Source organism: Apaloderma vittatum, unplaced genomic scaffold, assembly GCF_000703405.1.
Source record: "Apaloderma vittatum isolate BGI_N311 unplaced genomic scaffold, ASM70340v1 scaffold8531, whole genome shotgun sequence".
Classification (NCBI taxonomy): domain Eukaryota; kingdom Metazoa; phylum Chordata; class Aves; order Trogoniformes; family Trogonidae; genus Apaloderma; species Apaloderma vittatum.
Genome location: NW_009699576.1, coordinates 1 through 12,123, shown reverse-complemented (window position 1 = coordinate 12,123; position 12,123 = coordinate 1). Strand labels below are relative to the sequence as shown.

Genomic DNA, 12,123 nt, shown 5'->3' with positions numbered 1-12,123 from the left:
AGCTTACACATTTTTTCCCAGGGTTAGTTTCAACTTTGCATTACCCTGCCTAGCATTTTATGTTTGAACAGTTTCTGACCTTGTTCATCCTAGACAGCACTTGTGTCTCATTTAATTATTTGTAAAATGTCAGAGTAGCCAGGGAAAGAAAGCCTCAAGAATCTAGTTACTTTGAATTTCATTTTTTTTGTCATCTCTGCTGTAGAGCCCACCATCTAGCGCAAGGCTCTTCATTCTTCAGTTGGCTTTATACCCAAGCAATTTTACAATTTTCTTTCATTTGAAAGGCCAGAAAGTGTTACAACTGACACGCCTCAAATATTCTTGTGAATTGATGGTGACTGAACTTAATCACCATCCTCATACATACATTCCATACCTCATACAGAGGATTACTGCAGTGCCTATTGCACACCTAGCTGAAAACTCAGAGAGGGCATACACTTTGTGCAGCCTAAGTCATCAGTAAAAGAAACTCTTTTTCTTTTTTTATTTTTTTTTAACCACTTCTAGTGCCAAAGCCTTGATTTTTCAACACGTGCCTTCTCCTTGCTATATTTTTGGCTATGAAGGAAACAGCAATTGCACACATTTTTCAGGCTTTCTTAGCAAAAAAAAAATCAGTTCATGCAGGATCTGCATATTTCACTCAAGGTTTACAAGGGAGCAGTGTGTGGTGTTTCTGCCATTTAGCTTCCACTGAAATCAATGGCAATTACATTTTGTGCTAGATGTTTCCTTTAAAGTTTGAGTCTCGTGGACTTTAAGGAAAGTGTCATATAGTCTATCCTATATGGTCTGTTCAAAATATAAATTACTTGGATTATTTTTGATTCCTCATTGCAGATATATTTAGTATAGAGGACAAATAATTTCATTCAGAGGTAAGAACTGAAGCACCTTCAGAAGACAGGTAGATGCTACCTAGACACCTCTCTGAACCTTGGCTGCACTGAGATCTTGAGTGATCTATGGTCAGCATTTACAGTCCCTCACTGTGTAAAGAAAATGTTTGTTCAAAGTCAGTGACGGATTTATCCTCTGCTGTTCTGGTATTATTAAGTGAATCAACTGTCTTTAAAAAATAAAGTTTCCTTTCCTTGTTCCTTCTGGGTTTTATGAAACACCATTGAAGTCCATTGTTTCTGCATTACTGTATATACAGTAAGCTGATTTTTTTCTGCAGTAGATCTATGGCAGCTTTGTTCATCTTAGTAGACTTTACATTATCTTCCTTGATCTCTCAGTTTTGTGACTGGAGAGACCTTCTCTAGTGTTTGACTCATTTTTCATGACATAATTCATCTACAAGGATGAAATTATTCCACAAAGGTCACATTCTTTTTCAAAAGTCCCCCAGAGATTGGGTTTTATATTTTCTCTCTGCTACTACAAAGTCCGGTCACTTCAGAAACAGTAAGCTTGAATGAATTTAGCTTCAATATCTGTGCCAGAAGAGGGAAGATTTTGTAAGTCACAGCTTGAGTTACAGTGAAGGGACCAAGCGCATGTACTGGACTCTCCCTTGAGCGTTCTTCTGCAGGAGGAATTCCTTCAGCTTGCTTCAGAAGATGGAAAATACTGCCAGGCCAGATAACTCTTCCACAACAGAAGAATCATTTTTAAATATAGATGTAATTTCTTGACAGTTTTGGGCATCACCAGCCTAGAATACAGCAAGAAAGCTGATTCATCCTTCAGAGGAAAGTAATGCTATAAAACCATATTTGAACTTGGTACAATTTGCCATTGTACAAAGATACTTTTGCATCAAAGCATTGAAAAGTGTGCTTTGAAGACGCTTTGCATAACTGATATGCAGGTTGCATGTCTCTCACCCCACCAAGACTCCGAAATATTTATAAAAGCAGACATACCTCATCAGTTCAGTAATTCTCCCCAGTAACAGAGAAGTAGTGTGAACTAGTTGTGCGGGGCAGACCAAGTGCTGTGTGGAATTTAAGAATTTAACCAAAAGGAAACAGAGCTGACAGATATAATCTGATACATGATTAGCAAGCAGACACTAGGAATGCTTAAGACATAACTAATATGTCTTCTATTGCATGTAGAACTGATTAGAACTGAATAATAGAACTGAAATCACATAGTGTAGTACTATTGCTAAAGTGTCTGCATATGTGTCTATGCATAGGACTGCATATAACGTTTAGTGAGAACGATAAGCCTGATCTTTTTCAGCCAATTTATTTCATGATAAGCGTAACACTGATGGACTGTGGCAATGAGGCAAATAGACAAACTCAGTTATAAATCACTATAGATCTAACATCATTCTGTCAATACATGCTCAGGAAGTAAATGCTTCACAAACACACAGCAAATGCATTGTTTAAAATCCCCTGTGTCTGAATCTTGTCATCACTGGGAGAGATGAGAGCAGAGGAGTGGCTGCTGGCTGCTCTGCAGGCTCTAGCAAGCAGCAGAGTAACAAAATCTCCAGAGTTTTAAATCTCTCATGAGCCAATATTCTTCTATACGGATGCACAAACACACACACACGAGCAGCATAAAAATAGCCTCAAGTGCTTCTAAACCTGTGACTGTTGCCAGCTTGACCACACTCTCTGGGTAGTCCAAGACTTCAGACAAAAACATCAATCAAAGGACCCAGCTGTACTGGAATGTATTCAGCCACCACTCCCACTCTGAGAGCTAGAGTTTATTTTAGCTACTGTTTTCTGCTCTGGGGTTTCATTGTCATTAGTCAGTGGAAATTGCTTGGTTATTCACAGAGTAGAAAATGATAGCATATGTAATTAGAATTATAATTATATATACATATACTTATGCATGCACATAGACTAAGACAAACACAGATATACATCCTAACCAAAGGGCTGAGTTTTCAGCCCTACACAGGGAGCACAAGTTCATAGTTATGTTAATGTAAAAGTTGCGTGCCTAATTCCGTTCAAGCATAATGACCCTATATTTAGAATCAAGTACATAAAAGGGGACAATTGTTGCTCCGTATTATTCCACGTAAAGTTCAATAATATGATTGTCTGGCCTCTGCAATACTGAAATCAGCTTGAGACTGCCTGAGGCAGCCTTGACAATATAGTTGGTAAAAATTGGCACAGATCCATTGACTGCAATAGATGTTGTGCCAGTTTACAACAGCAATAAATTCATCCCAGTCATTTTATCTACTCACATAACAGAAAAAGCTTTTTGAAGTAGGTACTTAAAAAAATTGAATGTGATTCTTTTTGATAGCACTAGCCTGATTTTCCAGTGAACCTTAACGGTGAAAGTTGAGCAACAAAACTTCATCTCAAAGAAAGGTTCACCACATATGCAATTCCACTGTTGCATTAAATTATGCAGTTCCATTAAGTCTTTAAGAAAAAATTGATGTTTCTCATCCGTTCTAGATTGTGCCTTTGTAAATCAGAGGGAAACTCCATTCCCATGACCCAGTATTTATATGCTTAGACTCCTGTGCGAATAGAGAGCTGATGAGTTTAAAATATAAATAGATCAGTAAATACAGATTTCCCAAAAGCTGTAACAGTGCATGTCCTTTTTTCCTCCATTTCAATTCCTTGCAGATGAAGAGCTTTTTTCAGGAATGTATATTGATTTCATGGGGACAGATGCGGCCATTTTTCGGAGTCTGACCAGAAGGAACGCGGTGCGAACTGACCAGCACAACTCCAAGTGGCTGAGTGGTGAGATGCCTGTGTTTGACCACAGCTTTCAATGAGTTTCACAGAGATTCTGCTTTGTTTTGTTTAAAATAAAAATCTTGCCTTTTGAAGAGCTTTTCTCTGAATTTAATTTATGAAGTTGAACCATGAAGAAATGTGTATAATATATATTGCAGACAATGCACAGATATAAAGGGTTCACTGCATGAGCCAACCTCTTAGGTCACCCCACCTGATGGCTGTTTTTGAATTAAGACTGCACCAAACTGTGTATGAAAACCTTTCAAACTGAATGATCAAACAATCTGACTTGTAGAGAAGTGCCTTCTCCACCTCCAATGCATGAGGCATTGCCACAGAATGCTTGATTCTCAGATTTTTGTAATGAATTACCAACTTCAGTAAATTCAGGCTGATGCAGCTCTATACAGAAGACTCACCACCACTTCTATTCAAATTGTGTGCAGAAGAGAGTCCCATTGTCAGAGAAGTCAGTGACGATTGTTACCATTTATTTCCGTGGTAAGAAACTGATTATCAAAACAGTATGAAAAAGTAATTTCTGAGTGCAAACACTTAACTCTTGCCTTCACTGAAATCAACGTGAAAATTCTCCCTGACTTTACTGATAAGAAGACTCCTTCCAATTAAGCTATTTTTAATTAAAAGAGTGGTCAACCCTCAGAGCAGAGATAGATGTCAAAGGTTATAGAGCCACTAACATAGTAGTTCCAATTTAAAAATCCCTTCAGGTATGTTGAAGTAAAGTTACTGTGGTTTTGTTTTGACTATTTTTAGGATGACTCTTGTTATACCTGTGTGGCTGTGACTACAGTGAAATCACAGGATTGCAATTAGAATAAATTCAGTTCACTATGAACAGGAAACTGTCTTCTTTCTAAATTTTTCGTCTCTTTGCTGTACATTCTTTGACTTATCTACACACCCCGATGTGTGCACCCTAAAGCGAATAAGGGAAAAAGAACCATTAAAATGACTAATTTCTGGAAAATCTACCTGTTAAATATGGTTAGAACAGGTATTTGACAAGCACAATTTATTTCTGTGTTCTTTTAGAGCCAGTCATGACGCTTGTTATATTAAGAATGGGCTCATGAATAGAAAAGTGTTACAGTCTGAATGTCAGACATTCACTCTTTGAATTGGATTTTTTCCATTCGTGCTGGATTTCAACCGATCAAGCAATCTTTTGTAATCATTTAAAACACATAGCCCTCATGCAGGAAGAGAGTCTGTTTCTCCTTCAGACAGAGGAGAAGCTCTTCTGAGGACTTGCTTGCTGTTAAGGATATAAATGATTTTTGCTCTCTCAGTAGTGCTCCTTTGCAGTGTTTTGTATGTACACTTGGTCGTTTATCGAACTGTGATATGAGCTCAAGTACAGTTTAAGTATTTGCATACTGTGCTTTCTTTTTCTCTGTTGCACAAGTTATTTTCCTCCTATTTGTCTACCTTATTTGTTCTTTTCTTAATGAATTTTCAACAGCTTACTTTTATATTTTGCCTCAATGCCCCTGATAACACATTGATCCTTCCCTCTTCTTCCCCCAAGTCTTTGAATCTCTGCAGTAGTCTAATACTACTGCTTCTGCATTTGAATTGCTTTTCTGAAAATCTGCTGAGGGAAAAATGTAAGGACACAGCAACTGAAGGTTGCCAGCAAAGAGACATTTACCAGGTGATATCTAGTATATGCAGACATGAGGCTAGAGCATATAGCTTAACCTGCCACAGCAGCACCTCTCTTGAAGCAGTCAGTAATGTCAAATCATTAATTGCTTATACTGATATATCTTTTTGTTTCATCTTTTTGGTATACTGTTTCATTACAGAGCCTATTTTTGTGGATGCTCATGTTATCCCAGATGGCACTGACCCCAATGATGCCAAAATCTACTTCTTCTTCAAAGAGAGGCTCACAGACAACAGTGGCAGCACGAAGCAAATTCATTCAATGATTGCAAGAATATGCCCAGTAAGAACTGTTTTGTTTGCCAGGTTGTTGGGACAAGCTGTTAGGGTGACGTGACAAGCTAAAAGACTAAATGATGAAATAGCCTTTGATTTATATTCAAAACAAATTTCCTAGTTGGGCTTCCACATTCATAACTAAGAAGAGCTGTTACAGAACACATAGCTCAGGGCTGAACATGTAATGTGTATCTTGCTCTACCTCTAATGATACGGAAATATAGAGATTCAGGGATTTGTGAATTTCTCTGAGTCAGAATTTCAGTCAGTGTTGAATTTCCAAATTTGCTGTCCTTTGCACAAACGATATACATTCTTTCATTATAAAAGCTGAATTACAAGACAGCGAAGTCTTTCACACACATGCATGCACACATGTACACACACACACACATACTCAAAATCTTTGAAACACATTGGAAATACCAGAGCTAAGCTTTTTTAAGTGGGTTGATTTAAGTTCCAAGTATTGCTTTTACCATGTCTGGCCTTTCTGAGTTCTTGCATTGATGTATATCTGAGCCTAAATTTAAAAACATGCACAGGAATACTAAATTCAGGAGTTTTAACTACTCCTATGCAGTAATTAATTTACAATCACAGCATTCCTCATTGTCACTATTTCCTTTTCCGTATTTGTAATCAACTGTAGATGAAAAATAATTGAAGCAGCTATTAATATCCTTGGTGAAATTGATTGTTTTTAATGAGAGAAAAATTATAAATGCACAATTACTGTTATACTTTTCATTCCTTCTTCTGGAAAGGCTTGGGAAAATAATTGAGTTTCTATATTCCCTGCCTTTAGTCCGGGTCTTCTTTAGAATTTGATGTTTTGTGATGTTCTTGTGCGTGAGTGCGAGGGTGTGTTTGGGGTTGTGTTGAACTCCTCTGGCAATATGATGAGGCATGTGATCTCTTTTATAATCTTCATTTTCTGTATTGTCATGAGGGTGCCCGAAGGCTTTTTTGGGTATTTTGCAAGAAGACATTTCACACAATTATAGCCGTATTTGTTATTGTTATCGTTATTGTTATGTTATAATGAAGCCCAGATGATTTCTGAAGGACCTCAGCCTGTTTAGACTTATGCTGAAGTTGGTTGCAGAATCCCAAAGCCAAGGAAAATAAATCTGAGCCAGTCACATTTGCATACTCCTCTACCATCATGTTCATACATCAACACCTTTGAAACTGGCCAAATATATTAGTACAATAGTGCTAAGAAAGACGTCTCAGAAGACCCCTTTTGGGTCACCCCAAAAGTCAGATGATCAGCTCAGGGAGCACCAGTGAAACATGCAGAGCGTTTCATGGAAATCCCATTTGCTTAGCTTCTGCATTTCCTTTTTCCCTTTCCTTGGGTGGCATTGTTCTGTGCTGTCTGGGACACGCTGCTTTTATATAAGGTGTTCACCATTGGAATGAGGCAGAAGCTATCATCACTGTGCTAAACTATCTGGTTTAGCAGTTAGTTTCCACCTTGCATCAGACAGCTGGAAAGATCCTTGAGAAAGCTATGACCAAATCAGCTCTCGACCAAGCTAGCAAAACTTCCGACACTGCAAAAGTAGGTTGACTGATGCAAAGCCATCATTTCTGAATTTAGAGCATCCACCTCATGGGCCAGCATGGCTTACTAGGTCAGATGCAGCTGCTGTCAGGACTAGAAGAGACATCTCTCTTCAGGTCACTACTGATACAGACCTCCACAGTCCTTTCCAGTCATGCCAACACACATTGCTGCTGCACAAAATCTGCTGCCCGGCCCTTCCAAGGCTGCTAGCCCAGTGCAGAAAGTCTGCTCAGAAAACTGGTTCTTGTTTTTCCTGTATCCGGAGTGGTTAGATGATGGAATTTGGTTTAGGCCTATCTATTTGCATCCAGCTCTGGAGCCCTCAACACAAGAAAGACATGGACCTCTTGGAGCCAGTCCAGAGGAGGGTCATGAAAATGGTCAAAGGGATGGAACATTTCTCCTCTGAGGAAAGTCTGAGAGAGTTGGGGCTGTACAGCCTGGAGAAGAGAAAGCTCCAGGGAGACCTTATTACAGCCTTTCAGAACTTAAAAAGAAGCTATAGAAAAGATGGAAGCAATGTTTTTAGTAGGGCCCATTGTGACAGGATAAGGGGTGGTGGTTTTAAACTGGAACAAGGTAGATTTGGATTAGACATTAGGAAGAAGTTCTTTACTATGAGAGTGGTGAAACACTGGAACAGGTTGCCCAGAGAGATGGTGGAGGCCCTATCCCTGGAAACATTCAAGGCCAGGCTTGATGGGACTGTGAGCAACCTGATCTAGTTCAAGGTGTCCCGGCTCACTGCAAGGGGGTTGGGCTAGATGACCTTTAAAAACACAATCCTATCCAACCCATCCTATGATTCTATGGTTCTATTTTTCATATTGAATTTACCAGCATAATTGTCTAGACAATGAGTCATCTCAAACTCAGGAAAACATGGGAAAGACCAGTAAAATGTTAGCTGTGTTGTATTTTTTTTTCCTGAAAATAATATTCCTTTCCAGAATGACACAGGTGGTCAGCGTAGTCTCGTGAACAAGTGGACAACATTCTTGAAAGCAAGACTTGTGTGCTCAGTAATGGATGAAGATGGAACAGAAACATACTTTGATGAATTAGGTATGGCGAAAAGATCCCTTAAAAGTTTCATCTAAATCTTGCAGCCTGTGCATACTTAATTATTGATGTTTGTACGGCTCCTTAGTGAAATTCTTGACAGTGAAATCTTGGCACTGTAAAAATTCATTTCAAAATTGCCCTTGCAGTTTTATGACAGGAAATGAAAAAATCCTTCATAAATCTCTCTGGGTAATTATCATTATCTCTGAAATAAAGGTAGTTAACATTAACTATGTAGAGGAATTATATATGTAAAGAATTAATATTTGGAAGGGAACACGTAATTGAAGTCTATTGCTGTTTTACTCCTAGTTAGGATTATGGTAGAGGTTTTTTAACATAAATCCCTTTGAAACTGTTTCTTATACTGGTGTGTAACACACAGCTTTTCCTCAATAGAGTTTTTCTTTTTTGATCGCTGGGGAGAGACCTCAATTTAATAGTGCAAAATAATACTAATAAATCCTGTTACTGGCACCAGCAATAGCACTATGAATAAATGTAATTTCTCAGGATTAATTCAGGCACTTAGATTTTCAGTTCAACATGTGAAACACTGCAAATATTCAGTGAATAATCCATACAGCAGTCACAAGATGTTTCCTTTCATTAAGGAATTAATAGTTGCATTGTTGATACTTAAGGGCCAAATAACATTGTCAAAAAGTTTCAAATTCTATATTGTCCACAGCTGTAATGTACAAAGTCATCATTCTAAATTGAGGTATTAGAAGATTTGGTATCTATCTTAGTATAAATGAGTATAAAGATAAAGATAAAAAATGTAAAGATAGATAAATAAGATAAATAATCAATATAAAAATAATATGAATAATTTAAATAGCTAATGGGCCCCACACTGGGGCTGCATCTGATTCTGACCTTCTTTCCATTGTAATCTCTCTCTCTTCTCTCCATCATTGTTCCTAATTCTTATCATAGCAAGTGGGATCTGGAATCTTTTTGACTTTATACCTTTACACCTGTTTGGTGTACTTGCTTTGGTTCAAGGTTTTGATGGAACCTGATGGGCCTAGGAGCAGATCCTCACTTGCTGTAACTCAGAATGTGCAAGGTGCTTGGAGGAATGACTTTCAGAAGTTCTCAGTGCCTCTTAGCACTGCCACAGCAACTTACTTGTCAGAACTGTGATTTGCTGGGCCACTCCTCTTCAACAAATCAGTAGTATAACCACTTTTAGTTTTCTGAATAGGAAAATGTAGGACTGTTCAGAATAGGAGACAATGTTCTCAGCCTGATCTCCAAGCACAATCCTCTAGCAAAGAGGAAGGAAAAAAATCACAGCTGGAAATGCAGAAAACTGGGAGAGAGCAAGCATGTGCTTCTGTTTTCATGTATAATGCAGATAAGTGTAACACAGTTCAGCAAGGTGAAGTTTTTCACTTTTGACATATTTAAAAAAAATATTTTAAAACTTTGGATGGTTAAATGAAGGAGCCACAAAATTAATGGAAAGCTAAAGAATGTATTCTCTGATAAAAAACTCAGACAGTTCAGTCTTTTTGTGTGTTGTAAAATAAGTTTAAGAGGTAGCTTGATTATAGTTTCTAAAAATATTTATAAGCGGAAACTGCCAGGGATTAAAGTACTTTTCACTGAAGTATAAAAAAAATCAACACATCAAGGGTAATGGTGGGCAAATTCAATTCAGTGAGTAAGTACAGTTTTGCATAGTACAGTAAATAAATCCCTACACAGCGGGAGCTGGGAGGTTTACATCTCTCAGTGTCTTCCTTGCAAAGCTCTATGTCGTGCCTATCATGTTGAAAATGAGCTAGTGAGGGCATCTAGAGTGCGCACTGGACAATAAAACACCTAACTGTCCTGCTTTGGATTACGTCCCTTTATGGAAACTCTTTCTTTTTGACCTACTGCAACTTAAATGTTTGCCTGCTGTTAAACAACTTGCTGAAACAAGATCCGGCTAAGAGAAATGTGTGACATGGATCCGGAATATATTTGAAAATCTTTGCCTTCTGTCTTCATAAGGCTAGAAGGCATGGAGCTAATTTCCAAATCTGTTTCTGAATGTGCAAATGCTAGATTTATGCATATGGTTCATTCATACAGTAAGTCTGCTTTTTCCCATTCAAGACTGAGACAAAGCTACTATTGACTTCAGCGGGAATAAAAATAAAGTAATAGATTAAACTGCAAAATAAAGCTTTTCATACTATTCAAAATGTTGCGGGGGTTCCCTTTTCTTTTTTACAGAGGATGTGTTTCTTTTGGAGACGGATAACCCCAGAACAACGCTTGTGTATGGCATTTTTACAACATCAAGGTAAATGGGGAGGTTTGAAAAAAATTACTTTTCTGAACTGCCCAGTTTTCTATATGAAAAATGGATGCTCAGGTTTGTGGTCAAGGCTGTTCTGTGCAATTTTGTATGTATGCTGTGCCCATCGTTTGCATGCAAGAGTAGCAGTCTCAGTGTCATCCCTGTTGGTATCCATGTTAAAAGATATACTGCCTTGAGCAAACTGCTCCCTAATGTATTGTCAGCTGGCACAGGGAAAACATTTCCATGGAGATCACTTGTTGCCATTCCGCAGCGGAAAGCTAAATGACTTCAGTGCAGTGAACTCATGTGGCATCTGAGAGCACTTAGCACCTCCTGAAGGACATCCAGCACCCTGAAGCATGAAACTGGGAATTCGTACATGAATTCATATAAATCATTTCCAGTCTCTCAGCCAGCAGATGATGGCACAGATGGCAAATAACCCATGTCAGCTTCAGTTGGCTACGAGAAGACTAGCTTATATGGCATATCTTTGCAGCCTTAAGCTCGCCATTATCAGTCAGTAGCTTTCACTTATGGTCCTGTTTAGAAGCTTTCAGACAACTCCCAAGGGCAGTGGAAGTACTCAAAGTAGCTTACTATGCTGAAACACTCAACAAAGATAGAATGAGAGGTGGACCGATGGATTCCACCGTCTCTACCTTTGGTTTTTTTCACATTTCTCTTGCCCTCACCACATAGTGGTAGTATACTGAATAAAAATAGCTACCGCTTACTGATTTCTGATACAGTATCCTATATTGTTTAGCTGTTATAACTTACCTTCTGCTTTTTTTTTAAAGAAATCTGCTTTTTAAAGAACTCCCTATAATTCTTTTGATAAAATTAGCAGATTGTTTAAATTATTACTAATAATTCTTTTCATGGTAATTTCCAGTCAAAAAATTCCTTGCATGCAAAAATATCTCCCAGTACACTTTACTGTCTTACTTCGTGTGGATCCAGGGATTTACTTTCTCAAATATGTGAATCAGCCAGGAAAATATGATTTTGTGATATTTAATTGGGAAAAAAAGAATCTCATAACTTGTAAACACATCTGGTGCTGTCTACATTTTATTATGCCTACTGCACAAAAAGAGAAAATGCTGTGGTTATGTTTAGCAGTAAAACCACACTTATGATGAGGCTGTGGATGTAACATGCCTGAAGTGGAAACACTTTTACCTAATTCTCCTGGTATTCCTGCAGTGGAAATAAGGTTTGAATCACAGGCCCATATAAGGTGACTACAAAGAGAAAACTGCTTTATCCTGGCTCTTAAGCTATTTTCTCTCTCTACTGAAGTTTTTACACTCATGCATTTCTGTTACCATAAACCACACGGTCTACACTTTCTTTCTCTGTGTTCAGTGATGATTGAATGTGTTACCTAGTTGAATACAGCAATCATAAGGATTTTCACTTTTTGACAATTCTTTATCTTCATCTCTGTAGACCTTCAACTCAATACAACAGCAAGAGAGAAACACAGAATCATAGAATGG

The 12,123-nt window shown here is 38.0% G+C and overlaps 1 protein-coding gene across 1 annotated transcript in view; it reads left to right on the top strand.

The window, feature by feature from the left end:
• The window catches only part of LOC104280694 (semaphorin-3C), a gene marked incomplete at its 3' end in the record, with an annotated part of 85,893 nt that extends 75,278 nt beyond the window's left edge, over positions 1 to 10,615 (top strand). The window contains exons 6-9 of the mRNA XM_009878430.1: positions 3,579 to 3,698; positions 5,531 to 5,673; positions 8,196 to 8,310; positions 10,546 to 10,615. Of these exons, the coding sequence (XP_009876732.1) occupies positions 3,579 to 3,698; positions 5,531 to 5,673; positions 8,196 to 8,310; positions 10,546 to 10,615 (448 nt within the window). The remainder of the gene's footprint in view (positions 1 to 3,578; positions 3,699 to 5,530; positions 5,674 to 8,195; positions 8,311 to 10,545) is intronic.
• Between the last annotated feature and the right edge of the window lie 1,508 nt (positions 10,616 to 12,123).